The sequence below is a fragment of the Panthera leo genome, chromosome A2 (assembly GCF_018350215.1).
Source record: "Panthera leo isolate Ple1 chromosome A2, P.leo_Ple1_pat1.1, whole genome shotgun sequence".
NCBI classification, from domain to species: Eukaryota; Metazoa; Chordata; class Mammalia; order Carnivora; family Felidae; genus Panthera; species Panthera leo.
In genome coordinates this window covers 55,870,295-55,887,426 of record NC_056680.1, presented here as the reverse complement: position 1 = coordinate 55,887,426, position 17,132 = coordinate 55,870,295, and the positions used below count along the sequence as shown (strand labels likewise).

Genomic DNA, 17,132 nt, shown 5'->3' with positions numbered 1-17,132 from the left:
TAGAGTCGATTAACAAAGATCCCGTGGCGGAAATCACACTCGCCTTCCAAAGCGATGCCTGTGCAATTTGAGCCATTGCCACACGAGTCCGGAATTAAATACAGGCCGAGGAGTGGGGTCTGGAAACCAGGGGCTTCCAGTTTTGCCGAGGACGATTCATCCTGGCTTATTCTCTTTCCCTCAACGGAAACTCATTTAAAAACTTGAGAGAGAAATGAGAGCTTTCTTTGAAAGCCTAACGCGAAGCTCCGATCTAATCCTCCTGCAGAAGTTATTGCTGTCAGGACCTGGCGTGTCCTTCACAGCGCGAAGAAATTACACGTTGCACTGGCTGCTGAAAGACCCGCACAGGGGAATGCACGGAAAGCTTTCTCGTTTTCTTTTTTTCTCTCCTTCAAAAGGACCATTTTGCTCATTTTAAACAAAGACGGAAAGTGGCGAGGGGAAATCAATTCGTCTTCCGCTTGATTTCCCAGAGGCTGGAGGTCCGGCCACCTTCCGGGTGACAGACGCGGAGACGCTGCGTGGCCTGGCCGGCCGGCCTGCCTGCTGGCACCCATCAGCTCGCCTCACCCCCCCTGAACAAAGCTCTAAGGGAGAGAGTTCACCAGGCCCCTTGGGAGACGAAGAAGCTGCTCTGGGGGAAGCGGGGGGACCTGCCAGGCAGCTGGAGGCAGAGTGGGGGCCTGCCTCACTGCAAACTCTAGACTGTGCACGTCTGTTTCTGCAGGCATTCCGGGTCCACTTGCTTCTTGACCGACATTGAGGCACGAGTATGAAGGAGAGGAGGAGGAGAAAAATCCAAGCCCAGAGCGAATTCTAATTTCCAAGTGTTGAAGGTGCCACCTGAAAACTTCAGCGAACACTGAGCCCAGAGGAAAGTCCTGTCATCTCTTCAGAGGCGATGAATGCATTACTGCTCATTAAGACACTGTCAGTGGCACCGGAGGCAGCTCGTGAGTGGGCTGGAGCCATGATGTCTACTGGCCCCCATCAGGCCCCGAGGGTCTGCCCGCATCATCCCGGTTCCTCGCTTCCCTGGGCCCCCACACACTTCAGACTTGTCCCTTGATAGGTAGCATTCATAGAAGAGTAAGGACCGTATAAATATTTCCACACGTCACAGGAGCCATCAGCTCCCGCTTCCTATTATATAGCGTGCTTGTCAATGTTGTGCGGTGGGTCAGGCCGTGCCACGCAAGCACTGGGGTCTGTGCCCCCGACTGGATGCCATCGAGACCCCGAGGGGGTGACCACGAGCCCATGAAGATCACAGACACCGAGAAGAACCCTGGCTTGGATGCTGGGTGGAAATCCAGCCAGGGACCCCAGCCAGCCCTATGCCTTCCTGCAGGGCCAGGACTGGGACGGGTACCTCTGTCCACGGGTCACACTCAGGGGGAAAGCAGGACACACCCAAGTTCAAACCCTGAGGCTCGCACCTGCTACCCGCCTCATCTTCCTTCCTAACGCGCTTCCACAGATGTACAATGTCACCATGATCGGCTATGCATCACGGGACCAAGGAAATGGGCAGAAACACTGTAGCTCATGAGGTGTTCCCCACGGACTCCCAGTGCCTGGACCGGGACCAGGCACATGACAGGCACCAATCTTTGCGAGATGAATGCGTTAGTTACAGGTACAAAGTGCTTGGCGCACAGTAGGGCCTTCCCCGCTGCTCTTATAATCGCATGATTATAAGATCCTTCTGTTGGAATGACTTGGTTTGAAATATAAAGAATCGGTGAGAAGAAAGAAACCCTAAGTTTAACTCGGGTAAACACTCCTAGGGGCAACCCAGCTAAAACTGAAACGAAGGCCCCTTGCAGAGTTTTAGGGGGTGTGAGCAGAATTCCGCACAGCCCTCCATGCATTGTGTGGACATAATAGCCTCCACAATGGGCCCGGTGCGTGAGCTCCGCGGCTGCCTTCCAGAGACAGACGCTCAGAAGCCGAAACACCCAGAAGCCATTCTTGCATCCCGAATGTGTATCAATAGGAAAGAAAGAAACATTTTCTATGAGCTAATTGAAAAACTCCTGTGGGCTTTCTTGTCTCTGTGATTAAGGGAAATGAGAATGTTGCTAATTAGCAGCTGGAAAATGCCAAAGAAATGTGTAAACGTCCTTCAGAAACAACCGTCTGAGAGAAGCTGCTAGGATCTGTCACAGATTGTCAACGCTCCATGAAAAACTTCCCTGGCAGGTTACAGAAGAGGCAAGGGGGAACCGGATCCCAATCTCCACCTCGAGGTGCAGAGGTCTCTGCACAGGTGATGGGAAGCAGAGACACCAGGGCTCAAGGTGCCTTCAGGACACCTTCTGGGGCAAAAGCGACTCTTGTAGGGCCTGTCACACGGGCTGCTGCTGGTACGTCCATAGTGTGCTAGGCTTGTCCTGTGGGATGTCTGCACTGGGCACCGTGTCCCATTCCATAAGGGCCACGAAGCAATGAGACATGCGAGCAAAGGGCCAGTCCACAGGCAAGAGAGAAGGGCTATAGCTCTACTAGAACCATCTGTAAAATGGGGACATTAATATTTGTCTTGATTGGAGAATCCTAGCATCTGTTGCTGAGGGGGACTGCACAGGGAACTGCAGAATTGTAGGACTGAACAGGGGCTCACAGGTCGCCTGGGGAAACTTGCCTCTGATGCTGAAATCCCATCTCTAGTCTTCCAGACAAGGGTCCCAGCTCCCATTTGGTTGCCTCCAGAGATGGGGCACTCACTATCTACAGAGGCAGCCTAGTCCAAACACGGGCTCTTCAAAGCATTTGTTCTTGGAGGAAAGTTCTCTCTCTGGCTGTAGGTTTATCCTCAGGGCTTACTCAAAACGTATGGTGCGAGGTAAATATGAGTAAAGGGATCCCCAAGTATTGTTGGCACTGTGCACATTTTTCTGAACTGCAACTTCCCTCTTCTTTATTTTTTTTAATGTTTATTTTTGAGAAAGAGAGAGAGCGAGCAAGCACGAGTGGGGGAGGGGCAGAGATAAAGAGGGAGACACAGAATCTGAAGCAGGCTCCAGGCTCTGAACTGCCAGCACAGAGCCCGACGTGGGGCTCGAACTAGTGAACTACGAGACTTGAGCCAAAGTTGGACACTCAACTGACTGAGCCACCCAGGGGCCCTGAAACTTCCCTCTTCCTGATAACAGGGGAGTTATTTTTAATTTCCAGAAGTAAAGCAAAGCAAGGCATATCTCAAGCAGTCAGAATTATTTACGATTTGAGCTTTTCCTTTTAATATGAAGGATGTGACAGCAAACACTCATTTACATGGCAGGAGGGATGGCCAGGGAATTATTCTTTCTTTCATAAAGGGAACAAAAATGCCCAGGGGACAGCTTCCTATGATTTCGGGCTTCTAGCAGCACACATTTATTCCCAGGTGCTGAGAGATCGTGTTTTCTTGTTCTGATTTACGGCCACACACCTCACAGGTCCTGCCATGTGAGACTGTGCCTCTGAGAGGAACAGGAACATTATGACGTGTTTCCTCACCCTTCACTGAAGGGCCATACCAGGGAAAAGCGTCCTTTCCACAGACAGGTAAAGACCAAGGCCGACCACTGGAAGAATGTAAAAAAATGTAAAAACAAATAACAAAAACAAAGAAAAACCTCAACTGTCCTCAAAAGACCCAAGCCACCAAAACTGACTCAGAAAGAAACAATGTGAATAGGCCGATAACAAACGAAGATACTGGATTTATAATCAAAAAACTACCCACGAAGGAAAGATGATGGCCCAGGGGCTTCACCGGTTAATCCTACCAGACATTTAAGAGTAATTATTAGCTGGGCGCCTGGGTGGTTCAGTCAGCTGAGCGTCCCACTTTGGCTCAGGTCATGACTTCACAGTTCATGAGTTTGAGTCCCATATCGGGCTCACTTGCTGTCAGCTCAGAGCCCGCTTCAGATCCCCTGTCCCTCTCTTGCTCTGCGCCTCCCCTGCTCTCTCTTTCTAAAATGAATAAACATTTATTTTTTTTTAAAAGAGTAATTATTACCAAGTCTACATAAACTGTTCCAAAAATAAGAAGAAACACTTCTAAGCCATTCTGTGAGGCCAATGTTACCCTGATACCCAAACCGGACAAAGAAATCACAGAAGAGAAAAGCACGGACCAGCATCTCTTACGACTCTTAACGACACAAACCCGCCAAAATATTAGCACGCGGAACCCAGTTCCATATAAAAAGAACTATATGTCACGATCAAGTAGCGCTTGTCCCAAGAATGCAAGGTTGGTTTAACATCTGAAAGGCAACTAACACCATTCATCATATCAACAGAATAAAAAACAAAAAACCACATCAATATTTCAAGAGACACAGAGCATTTGACAAAGTCCAACACTCTTGTGTGTGTGTGTGTGTGTGTGTTTGTGTGTGTGTGTGTTTGTGTGTGTGTGTGTGTGTGTGTGTGTGTGTGTGTGTAAAAGCAGGGAGGAGATGGCTCAACCGTCCGGAGTTTCTGTTTGAGGTGATGAAAACGCCCCAGAACTGACTGTGGTCATGGCTGCACCTGCCTAGGAATGTATTAGACACCACTGAATCGCACACTTTAAATAGGTGGACGGTATGGCATAGGAATTATACCACAATATTAAGCTGTTGTTAAAAACCAACAGAAAGGGATGCCTGGGTGGCTCAGGCGGTTGAGCGTTGGACTCTTGATTTCAGCTCAGCTCATAATCCCGGGGTTGTGGGATGGAGCCCTGCCCTGGGCTCTGCACTGATCATGGAGCCTGCTTGGGATTCATTCATTCATTCATTCATTCATTCTCTCTCTCTCTCCTCCTCTGCCCCTCACCCCCCCTTGTGTGCTTTCTCTCTCTCTCAAAAACAAAAATAAAAACCTTTTTAAAAATAACAAAAGGCCACTAGAGGCACACCGCAGCTGTCCCTTAGACACAGTCTCTGCTTTCCACTCTGCCACAGTCCCCACCACCCCCTACTACTCTCTGACACTGAAACTAAGCCTCTCCCACACTTCCAGGTACGTTCCTCATGGGAAACTCTGCTCATGTCCCTCATTTACTTTCCACCTATCCCACTCCAGAGGCAAATAATTTCGTGACACCCGTGTCAAGATGGTCAGTGAATGCAAACCGAGAAAAGGACCTCTGGAGCTGCCCAAAGGCAACAGCACAGTGGCAATTTAATGACACGACTTAGGTGTCATGTCTTTGTTCTTGGCCGCCTACATTTATGACTTCTGGTAGTGGTCTGATATGTTCTCTGACACATTCCGTAGTGAGTTTATTTTAAAGGAAGTTCGGTTTTCATAACTGCAAAAATAACTCATTGTGCAGATATGCAGACATTTAGGATACTGGTGTTTGCTTTTACCCTTTGCTACAACTATACGGCTATTCAAAAAGAGAGAGAGAGAGAGATTTAAACAACCGAAATGCTCTACAAAGAGAGAATGGCTAAGTACAAATGATAGCATAGAAATAATCAGCCAGCCTACAGAGCAACACGGGGGGGGGGAAAAAAACTAAGGGTGTAACCAGTGACCAAAGCAGAATACTAAATTCTTCCATATCACAGGCACAGCTAAGTCAATATTTGCAAGAATAGGAAGAAGGTCAAGAAAGGAATATGGAAAAACACGAAAAGCAGATACATCTTTCAAAAGCAATCTTCCTGGGGGGCCTGGGGCAGCTCAGTCGGTTCAGCGTCCAACTCTTAATTTCGGCTCAGGTCACGATCTCACAGTTCGTGGGATCGAGCCCCATGTTGGCCTCTGTGCTAACAGTACAGAGCCTGTTTCCCACTCTCTCTTCTCTCTCCCTCTTTCAAAATAAATCAGTAAACTTTGTTTTAAAAAAAGCAATCTTCCTTACGGTCGTCAGACTTGTGTTTATATGATAATGTTTTAATTCACAGACTGATTGACAGGAAACCATTAGCTAACTAAGAGTGTGGGTAGTTTGCAGAGAAGGAACAAAAGTCACAAATGATGGAAGTTACGCGAACAATGAATCAGAGACTCTAAAGACGTTACAAGTCGCATCTGCTGCGATTGAGCACCTGCTTCTGACACAACCAATCTGATAACCACAAGGCCACCGGACGAGGGATGACAAGGACGGTGGAGATGGGCCCGTACTCACCGTGGCCACGCCCCTGGCCTCCTGGTAGGTCACCTTGATGATGTCTGTGGTGCTGGTGTTGAGGAAGAAGTAGCCAGAGCCTTCTCTGATGTGCAGCTCAGCCTGCAAGGAAGGGTGGGCCTGGGTGTCGAAGGCGAGGCCTCCCCGTGGGCCACGCCCAGGTGGCAGGTGGAAGGGACCGTACCTGCACATCGGGGTGGTTGTAGATGGTCACCTCTTCTGGGCTCACCCTCACGTCCTCCACCAGGATGAGTTCTATGGAGGCCGACACAGGCGTGAGAGGGTCGTGCTGAAGGGGTGAGGCAGTGCTATTAGATCCAAAGGCAACGGCCCAACCCTGGCCAGTCTGTGGGTCGCCCCTCCCACCGACCCCTGCCCTGAAGGAGCATAGAAACCCCAGGTCCTGGCGTCACCCCAGGGTACTCATTATGTTGGGGACATAAGCCCCAGTAAAACCATCATGTTTCAAGCCCAGCTTAGAGGACACATTCCTTTGAGGCAACCAGAATTCTGCCAAGGCCGGTGCCCCACCCCAGGTGGCTCGGCCCCATGAGAGTGGTGATTCCCACGCACTCCAGGAAAGTGGGGGTGCACAGCAGATGACCTGCTGCAGTGCCCTGTGTGAGGGACGGGGACACGGGCAAACAGCATATAGGTGCTGAGAGGAGGGGGCGTAGAGGCGTCCTCACGGGGGGCTCATGGGGGATGCAGCACAGCCCTCACTCCCCTGGGTGCTGCCCGTATCCATATGCGAAGCTGCTGCCTGTCCTTCCAGGGAGACTGCTGGACCCAACCCGGCCCTGGACTCACCTGCTTCAGCACCCGTCCCCGCCCAGCCCTGTGCTAGCCCTGGGGGTTCGACAGCGGTCCTCAGGCAATGATGCAGATTTAATCCAATGTCAGGATTACATTATAAGGGACAGTAAACGAATGGCCTGTGTCAGCGCGTAGGACAGGTTGTGAAGGCGACGAAGGGCCAGGTAGTCGCGAGGGGGGAAGGGGGGGGACTCTCAAATGAGCAGACACCCAGAAGTGAAGGCGTGAGCAGTACTGCTAGAGAAAAGCCCACAGGCCAACGAGGCTAAGTGCAGATGCCCTGGAGGGGGAGGCCCGCGAGGCCACCCACAGCCAAGGGACTCCCTGTGCAGGTGGGGACAGACGACCTCGGGCTGAAGCCACCAGGGGCGTACAGGTGTGCTCCTTCAGGGCCAGCCTCAGTGCCGCTCCCACTGGGGTCTCCACCCCCTTGCTCCCCCCCCCACCCGGGAGACAATTTCAAGCCCCGTCTGCTGGAACTTAGGGTCCCTTGGAACCCCATCCCACCCTCTCCTTCCAGCCATTATCTGCTGCCTTCACCCTACTCAAAACCCACGTTGGTGTGGGTATCATTCAGCAGGACCGCTCTTGGGGAGCCCTTCCATGCACCCATTTGCCACCCAGGAGCAGTGCCTCTGCGGGGGGCCCATGAGATGCCGGGGTGGGGAGGCTTGGGTCAGTGGGCCTTGACCCAAACGTATGCAGACGATGGCAACAGTCTGTATGTGCAGGGATGTCTGTACCATACCAGGGGGCGCACAGGGGGATCTGAGGCCTTGGGCAGCTACTGTGTGCCCAGGGTTCAGGGACTGCTTCCCAGAGGCTGACACTGTGGCTGAGCCTAACAAACAGGAAGTAAGGGAGTGAGGGGACAGCATTCCAGGCAGCGGGGACTGGAGCTGCAAAGGCACAGAAGCCCGAGCCACCTGGGCACAACCTCGGGCAGGGTCTGAGGTCAGGGCCACGGGTGAGGGGGCGGGGGGAAACAGGCTGGACAGACAAGGCTGAGGGCTCCCAAAGCTGTGCGCCGGGGCCTCGAGGTGACAGGGCCAGACTGCCTGAATGCCAGGCGTGTGGGGCAGGGGTACTGGCGGCCAGAAGCCAGAGGGAAGGCGCTCGATTCAGGGATGGGTTAGTGAACAGAGGGTGCGACCCAGCAAAGGGACTCAGGACACTGGGAGGCCGGACAGGATGCAGGCAGACGCGGGGGCCTCCCTGCCACCGGCGGGCCTGGGGACGTACCGGCTGCACCACTCTGGCCGTGCTGAGGTGGGACTGCTGGTAGCCAGTCGCGGTGGCGGAGATGGCTGTGGTTCCCGACGCCTCGTGCACCGAGATGGCCTGCAAACCTGAGTCCAGGGAGAGGAAAACGGGTGTCGGGTTTTGCCCCCTGCCTCCCTGTGATTTGCAGTCTTAAATCTCCATAGTCCTAAACATACATCACTGAGTCTGTTTAAACTGCATGCACCATAAGAGTTAGCGGGCCCTGAGCAAAAGGCCCATGGTGCAGCTTCGGGGAGCTGCACGGGACTCCATGTGTGGCTGCCGAGGGGTCTGTGAAGGCAGCATGACTCAGAGCAGCACGGGTCCCAGAGGCTGGCTGATCCGTACAACCGGGGATGGGAGACACACCTGCTGTGCACCCTGAGCCCGTGTCCCCATCCCTGAAATAGAGATTCCAGTTCCTGCCTCACGGAACGTCTGTGCAGGATCAAAGCAGAGGAGTGAACTTGCTTCCTTTCCGTTCTGGATAAAGGGGAGTCCCCGATGAAAGCCCCCAGCAGCCGCCAGCCCTCCTCAGCACCCCTCTCGTCTGTCTGGGGTTTCACAACACCCTGTCCTTCTGACCTGGGTCGTCGGGCTCACCACCCAGCTCACCGTGCAACTTCTTCTGGCCGCTCCCATCATCCCGGGCCACCAGCTGCATGGGCAGGTCAAGGTTGATGCTGGCCAGCGACGGCCTGGTAGACTCCCACTGGATGTTCAGAGAGCTGAAGTTGTCGAATCTGCGGCCCTGCTGGTCGTAGGCGGCCAGGTCCAGCAGGGGGTTGCGGTGGCTGGAGACTGGAACCTGCGAGAAGCAAAAGTCAGACGTCGTGGCCAAGCCCAGGCCTGGACACAGCCACTCTTGACCATGCGGTGCACCCTGAACCTGGCTGACTGCCTTCGGAAGGGCTCCCGGCATCCTGGCGATGGAGGGGGGCAAGTCACTAACTACTGCTGTGCAGCGGTCAAGATGCTTCATAGGCTCGTCCAACCTGGTGTCTTAGTCCACCCCGTGGTCCTTTAGGGGGGACCGGTTTGCCCTTTCAAGGAGGCCTTGGCGATATCTGAAAGCATTTTTGATTTTTATAGCTGGGTGGGGGTGCAACAAGCATCTAGTGGGTAGAGGTCAGGGATGCTGCCTAACACCCTCTAATGCACAGGACAGCCCTCAAGAAGTAAGGATCTGGCCCCAAAGGTCAGGAGTGCCAAGGTCAAGACACCCCGCCCTAGAGCCCTCCCCCAGCCAGGCTGCTCTCTCCTTCCTCTCTTGGCCTCACCTTTCCAAATCCTTGCTACCTCCTCCCTGCCCCACCGAGCCCCTCCAAGAGGAAGGCTGCCCCCACCTGGGTTTCATAGGAACGCCAGTTACAACCTCCAAAATGTTCCAGAGCCATTCGGCTTGCAAGGCTCCTTGCAGAGCCAAGTTCTCACCTGATCCTTAAATATCCCAATGAGATGGGAGCTGTCGTCCCTATATAAAGGGTGAGGAAGCAGAGTCCCAGGGAAGAAAAGGAACAAATAAAAGGCAACTCCGAGAATGAGTGGCACACCCTTCGGGGTTCGGCTCCAAACCCTGAATTACTAACCACTCTACCATTACCTCTTGTTCCCCAGGCAAACCCGCCCTGGGCAACCCAAGCCAAGTCGCCCTCCTTCCTCCCAGATGCTGCTTCATCCCCCACCTTCCCCGCCTCCTGGCAAGGGGGCAGGTGGGGCAGGTAGTGAAGCAGGGACCCTAGGTACATAGGCATCTGCGTCCCCCTGCCTGGCCTGGAAGCTCGGCCTGTCACCACCCCAGGCAAGCCAGTGGAAGTCACAACAGGGCCCACCTCCCAGGACTCTGTTTTAACCAAGGGTCGTATGAGACCATTTGCAAGAGGTCGGCTCACTGTAACAAACGTGCAGGCAGGGACACGGGCGGTCGTGCGCAGTGTCCCCAGGCGTACCCACTGATGCACGCACGGGGCCAGGAGCGAGGACCACACTGTTTTGGCCTTTGCAAGTTAGGAGTGACCGTATCACTTGCTTTGACCCGTGAAAGGTGAAACGGGACTTGACAACAATTCCGGGGGGAAGCCTTAACGGCCAGAACACAACCCGCCAGGGAGTGCCGCCTCCTTCTCTCTGCAGTGGCACCCAACCACATTCAACACGCCCTGGAAGGATGGGAACAGCGACATGAAGCAGGGTCCCCCCGCCACCACGGTGCACACGCAGGACGAGCAAGAAGTGAACCGTGCTGTGTGAACCCACCGCGATCTGTGCTTGTCTGTTCCCGCAGCCTCGCCTCGCCTGTCCAGACCGATGCTGTCACCGAACTACCGACTGGCACCGTGAGGGCTCCGCCACAAGTCCTTCTAGCTCTCTTGCCCCCAGAGAACACTGAGCCCAAGCACGCTGCAGATTTTCACTGCAGGTCACAGCCCAATCAATTGGGGATGCTGGCTTCGGTCAGGAGCTACAACCACAGACAGGGATGGGAGTGGCCCCACTCTTTCCCCGAGATGCGTCCTGGGTGGGAAGCCGATGCCCTTCCCTCCCCCTGTGCTCCCAGGGAAGGATGTTAACAGTCTGCTCCAAGCATGCTTGGATCCTTCCAATGGGCATCTGAGGGAACAGCATCATCCCCATTCTACAAATGGGAAGGCGGAGGCTCAGAGACATTAAGCAAGTTGCCCGAGGTCACACAGGGTTAGGGGTGGAACACTGTTGGTCTGGTTTTAAAGCGCACAGGCCTCCCCTGTGACTGTGCAGCCTCCCCTGACCGTGAGGCCTCTCCCCGGTACACCAGTCAGGCTCCATCCGAGCTCCCACTAATCAGTCTCCTGGCACACGACGGGTGCTCAGCCATAGTGAGCTGAACACAGGACGACCCGTGCAGAGGGCTGGGGTCAGGCCAGAGTCTGGTTCCACTTTGTCACTCTGACTGGTCAGCTCCATTCTGGTATGTGGCCTCGCCAATAATTTACTCAGCAAACACGTCTCGGGTGGCCTCTGGCTTTGGAGAGGTATAAAATTAAATTGATACTGTACCCAGGATGCATGGCAGGGATACAGCTTTCTCAAGGTCCCCTAGTGAGATCATAAATCGCAGGGGCCGTGCCCGATCGGCTCACAGCTCTGGAACTCTAGGGCTGATGGATCACACGGCAATTCTGTGTTTGAAGTCCATTATTTCCTGGCAAGCGGGATCTACGACACACGCAAGCCAATTCAGATCCGTGCTCTGCTGCCTTGACTGTCGTCTTTCCGTCAAGAGAGACAACCCCGCGCTGACCCAGAGGTCACAGCCAACAGATGGCCAGACACGGCTCACTTGGCAAATGCCCGACGTGCAAAGACAGGGAAGATACATATAGATCTGCCTGGTTTTTTCTTTGAAAATAAGAAGGTTTGACCAGCCTGGGGTTGAATGGGCTAGAGTCGAGCTGGGCAGACCGTCACTATGGAGGGGCACCTGCTCTCCAGGTCTGCACCACCCACCCCCCTACCCCCAGCCCCCTTTCTTCAGCAGTGCCCCGCTTGGCTTCTCCAGACGTTTGAGCCTGCAAGAGTCAGGGCCAGAAGACACAGGGACACTGGCATGGTGTGCATGTTTCTGTGTTCATTCATCCATCACATTTACTGAGCTCCTACCATGAGCTGAGGTCTTTTCTAGAGACTCGCAGAGAATAAGATAAATATGTAAATTCTACAGCATTAGATGATGTGCAGAGCTTGGGGGCAGGGGAACAGGGAACTGGAATATGAAATGTTGAGGGAAGGGAGAAACTTTAGGTAAGGTCTAAAGGCTGAGGACTCTCTACCTGCAAGGGGTAACATTTGAATAAAAAACTGAAGGAGGCAGGGAGGGAGGCTTGGGGACACAGGAGTAGAGAGAAGCCAGAGGGACAGTAAGTTCGGGATGCATGCAGGGCACGTTCTGGTATGCTCAGGATATGACAGGGTGTCCAAGGACAGGAAGAGCAGGGTGGTGGATTAATGGGGACCGGAGCTCAGAGACTGCGGGTTACAGAAGGGGCTTGGCTTTTGCTCTGGGGGAGCGGGAAGCTGTTGGCTGGGTCTAAGCAGAGGATAAGGTTAAAGTGTAACATTTACCACTCACGCTTCTCCCCTACAACCCCAGGGGACCACTGTCACCCATTGTCATTCAAGGAGGAATTCAGGCCCAGCTGTCAGTGCCTACTGATGTCAGCTGCTGTCTGGCTTGTGACCTCACACTCGGTGGACCAGCAGAGCGGCTTTTCCAGAAGAGTCCAGACTTAGCAGGACTATACTCTTTATAAAGAGGTAATTTGTTAATACACAAAAGTGTTGGGGTGCCTGGGTGGCTCAGTCGGTTAAGTGTCCGACTTCAGCTCAGGTCATGATCTCGCAGCTTGTGGGTTCAAGCCCGGCATCGGGCTCTGTGCTGACGGCTCAGAGCCTGGAGCCTGCTTTGGATTCTGTGTCTCCCTCTCTCTCTGCCCCTCCCCTGCTCATGCTCTGTCTCTCTCTCTCTCTCAAAAATAAATAAACATTTAAAAAAAAATTTTTTTTTAAATACATAAAAGTGTTTTAAAATGTGACCCTTTCAGGACATTCGCCTCAACAGCCCCCAAAGTCAGGAGGCAGAAAAGTCCTGAACACACAGATTTTCAGCTTGGGAATGACAGCCACCTGCTCCCTTCCAGTAACACCCAGGCCTGAGCTAGGGGTAAATGAGGCGTCATGGTGACAAGCCTCCAGAGGGGCTCTAGGCTCGGGGCCAGTTCTCCTCACCTGTCACGAGGGAACATGGGTGCCCGGCCCCCACGGGGTAGGTGGGAGAATGCCCCGATGCTGGGCGCAAAGTGTCCTCATTTGTAACTGATGCTGTTGAGGCACTGACCCGTAAGGGACCGGCATTGGGGGCAGCAGAGGGGCTCACACACCCATGTGTCTCCGAGCTGAGCAATCAGGAAAGCCTGAGAGAAGACAGAAGCCCACCAGAACAGCAGGAAGAAAAGCCAACTAAACTCACAGGGGACATGGAGGCCAAGAGTCACATGCCAGACAGGCAGGAGTGGTCCCAAGTCTTAGACACTGGAGTCTGGGACCTCCCGCAGAGCATCAAAGAAATGCACTTCAACAAAACACAAAGCCATCCTCCTGCTTCACCCACGGGGAGCCAAATCCCAAATCTCTCTGCGGGTGGTGGGAGAGGCTGCCCACAGAAACAGCCTCAGAAAGCTTCCATCAGGTGCACAGAGGAGATGCACTGAGCGCTCTCAGGGCAAGCGGCAAAGAGGTGAGGGGCTCCCATCCCCAGAACGGGGCCCTCAGGAGCCACCAAGGCAGGGGGCAGCTGGACATGCCTTGGAGCGGGGGGAGCTGATCACAGGGCTGGGGCCGGGAGAAGAGAAGCAGCTGCGAGGACCAAAGAGGGGGCACTGAACTTGGGAGCCGGGCGGATGTAGGGCCTCTGGGACCCTGCCCACCTCCGGGCCTCGTGGACAAACTCGTGAAGGGGATGCAATGAGCCTGGCCTCACAGATGGTCCGACGATGGGGAATAAGGCACACAGGTGAGAGCTGTGTGAGAGAACACACAATGGTTCTGACTGCTGCGTGGGCAGCAGGGATGCAGAGACCCCAGGCTAACCTCAGGGCCTTTGCACTTGCTGTTCTACCTGCCCGGAACACCCTTCCTTCTGCTCTTCTCGGCTGGCATCTCCTGACACGGTATGTGCCCTCCTCACGGAGGCCTTTCCTGGCTCCATCTGAAGCGGCCTCCCATGGCAGCCGTCCCGCACCCTGCCTCACTTGCTCCACGGCGCTTCCCACCTTCTGTCCATCTTGCCTACTGTTTGCGGGCCTCCTGCTCTTGCTGTCACTTCCGTGGGGCAGATGTCTCACCAACCGGAGTACTCCTGTATTCTAGAACCCCGAGTTCTGTGCCTCACACTGAGAAGGTGCTCAACAAATACACAGTGAAGGAATGAAGGGAAAGAAACCTGCCTAGTCTCCGCCTCTGTGAAGGGGCTGGGGGCTGGGGCTGGCCGGGAGGGTGTCCGTACCCCTGACCTGAACAGCAGGGCTTCTAAGTCCTCCACATCTATCGCCCGATCTCTGGGTGTCCTGGCGTGGAGGGCTAGACTGGCCAGAAGCCCAGGTGCTCCAGGCCCGTGGGTTCACCTTCCAGCCCCACTCGTCAGAAGAACCCCCGAGTGACTTTCTTCCCCCTCCCACATTTACGTTTGAAACACAGCCCCCCGATACGTAAAAGCCGGACAAAAGCAGGCCCCGTGCACGGAGGGGAGGTGGCACAGTGCTGACCCGTCCTCATCACCACACCCCCGCCGCCCCCCGCGAGAACTGCCCACTCACCACCTGCTTGTTCTGCTGCAGCAGCGGGCACGATAGGTCCAGCTGGGGGCTGGAGTAGACGGGCGTCAGGGTGAGCCTGGAGGGCGGGGCGCAGACGAACTTCACCACGGCGGGCTCCAGTGCGGGGAAGGGGTTGGTGACACTGGGCTTGTTCCCCACCGAGAGGGCGATGACCTGGCGGGGCACAGGAGCACTCAGGGTCCGAGTGCCTGCTCCACCGTGAGCCTGGCCTCCTCACCCAGCAACCTTGGACTCGGTTTGCTGCTCCGTAGAATGGGAAGGTGAGAGCTACCCCACCAGGGGGTTACAAAGGTCCAGTGACATACGTGTGGCAGCGTGCTCTTTCAACATGCGAGAGGCCTTCCGCAGGGGCTCTGATGCCCTCTACGAATGCCGGCCGAACGCCTCCTGCTCCGTGAGCCAGGGAGGAGGAGGATTGGTGATGCCTCGCGGCTGCGCAGGACCCTGCGAACACCTCATAGTTGACTGAGCAAATTCACAAGCCTGTGGATTTTCTAAAGGAGGAGCCCACACTGACTTTGGAGGATTCATCACAGTAAGGCGCAGGTGTGGGAGGGCGTGTGCCGACGGACAGAGGCCCGCATGGCAGCCGGAAGGGAGAAGGGCCGTGGGGGGCCTCGGCCTGCACACCTTCCTTCTTGAGAGAAGCTCGGCTGGCCGCTGCAGAGGCCAAAATTAAAGGTGCCAGAAAAGAGGGAAGCTTGAGTCTGCTTTGAGAGCTGGGGCATCAGAAATCAAGCCCAGGCCCGAGTTTTATGACCGCAGCTAACGGTCCATCCCCAGAGAGTGCCCCAGGCCCCTGAAATGACACGCACTTTCTTTAGGACACGTGGTCCGGCCCAGAGTCCCTCAGACTTCCTGATCCCAAGACAGGACGGAGGGCGGTTTCCATGCTGCCCTGCAGGCTCTCGGCCTCCACCCCGACGTCCCAAGGAACTGAGGCACACGGCACGGGAGTGGAAGGGTCCCGGAGGCGCCTCTGTTCAGAGGCCCAACCCCTATAGCCCAGTGGGGGATGCGGATGAGCAAGCCGAGTCAGGGAGAAGAAAGTTCTCTAGCTTAGTTCTGGACTGGGTTTATCCTCATGGTATTACTTACATTTCTTTTACTTATTAGTTAAAAAAGACAAAGCCAGCGGGAATCAGGGTCTTTCACTGTGCATCTTTTCTGCTCACACCAAGGGAGTCTCAGTGTGGCAAGCTTCATAAGGGTACCTTGGGGGGGGGGGGTGTGCATGTGTGTTTTAACACCAGCTGGCACTATTAGACATGCAAAGGGATTCTCCACTTCCCTGAAGACGTGTTCTCTTTCTTTTTTTTTTTTTTTTTTAATGTTTTTTAAATTTTATTTTAGAGAGAGAGGACACAGAGTGGGGGAGAGGGGCAGAGGGAGAAAGAGAATCTAAGCAGGCTCCATGATCTGTGCAGAGCCTGACACGGGGCTCGACCCACAAACCTGGGATCATGACCTGAGCCGAAATCAAGAGTTGGATGCTCAACCGACTGAGCCACCCAGGCACCCCTCTCCTTCTTTCTTGGGTCACGCTGGCCTCCCACCCTCTTTCTGTTTCCCGGCTCCGGGGCACCCTGTGAATGGATACACAGGGCTACATCCTAGATAGCAATGGATAGCAGGGCTACATCCCTGCTAGAAGCAAATTAGTGGGCGGCCCTGAGCCTCCGGAGGACCAGGCACAGGGACCGGATGGGCAAGCTGCCACCCCGTCCAGCCCAGTCCTTCACACAGGGGCTCTGGTGTGGCTCTAGCCCCATGAGAGTTCGGCCACAGACGTGTTGTGTTTGGTCTACCCAGTCTCCTAATTTTTTTGGTTTTCATTCAGCATTGTGGAAAACAAAAATCAAGAGATTTCACAGAAAAAAAAAAAAGAAAGAAAAACTACGGGGATTCCTGGCTTATCCTGAAACACCAAAAACAATCTCCCAAATCTGGGCTGAAGCCTCACTCGTTTATGATATCCGCCTGAACCCCGGAGGCCTCTGACTGTGACCCCCGATCTCGTCCCATCCTCTGATCTGGTGGCAGGAAACGCAGTCCAGAGAGACAACAGGTCCCCCCACTAGTGGAGAGGGAGCTGAGACTGACTGGCTCTAGCAAAGCCGCCATGTGTCAGGAGGGTCCCAGCTGCTGCCCCCAGACCAACCTGCCTGTGTCTACTCAGTCATTCCACCTCACTGATCCTCAGTTTGCCTGTCTGTGAAATGGTGCTGTGAGCACAGCAGGGTACTCAGGCAACACGACTTTGCACCCCTCCCTCTGGGCAAGGTGGGTCTAGGGACAGCCATGTTCTTACCTGCTCGCCCAAGGCCTGGCAGGTCACGAGGATCCAGTGTTGCTGGTAATTCCGAGAGGTAGAGGGCCCAAAGAGAGCCAGACTGATGCTGTCTGTGTCTTCAGAAGTGATGTTCCGGAAGAATTTGGAAGGCTCGAGGACCCAGGGTCTGGGACCTCCTTCGAACAGCATCTCCTTTGAGGAGCCAAGGGTCACCAAGGCGACGGAGGAGGGGTCAACAGCCTGTGGGGGGGGGGGGGGG

At 54.6% G+C, this 17,132-nt stretch overlaps 1 protein-coding gene across 6 annotated transcripts in view; it reads right to left on the bottom strand.

Moving 5' to 3' along the window:
• NUP210 (nucleoporin 210) overlaps nt 1–17,132 on the bottom strand; it is a 108,279-nt gene that overhangs the window by 33,327 nt on the left and 57,820 nt on the right. For 5 of the 6 annotated variants that reach the window (XR_006195653.1, XM_042911850.1, XM_042911874.1 and 2 more), the window contains exons 15-20: nt 16,892–17,113; nt 14,560–14,733; nt 8,825–9,017; nt 8,189–8,295; nt 6,315–6,419; nt 6,131–6,232 (exon numbers count right to left, since the gene is read on the bottom strand). Coding sequence is in view for 5 of the 6 variants with exons in the window: in XM_042911850.1 (XP_042767784.1) it covers nt 6,131–6,232; nt 6,315–6,419; nt 8,189–8,295; nt 8,825–9,017; nt 14,560–14,733; nt 16,892–17,113 (903 nt within the window). In the remaining variant the exon portion in view is untranslated. The remainder of the gene's footprint in view (nt 1–6,130; nt 6,233–6,314; nt 6,420–8,188; nt 8,296–8,824; nt 9,018–14,559; nt 14,734–16,891; nt 17,114–17,132) is intronic. The other variant, XM_042911842.1, reaches the window with a different exon arrangement.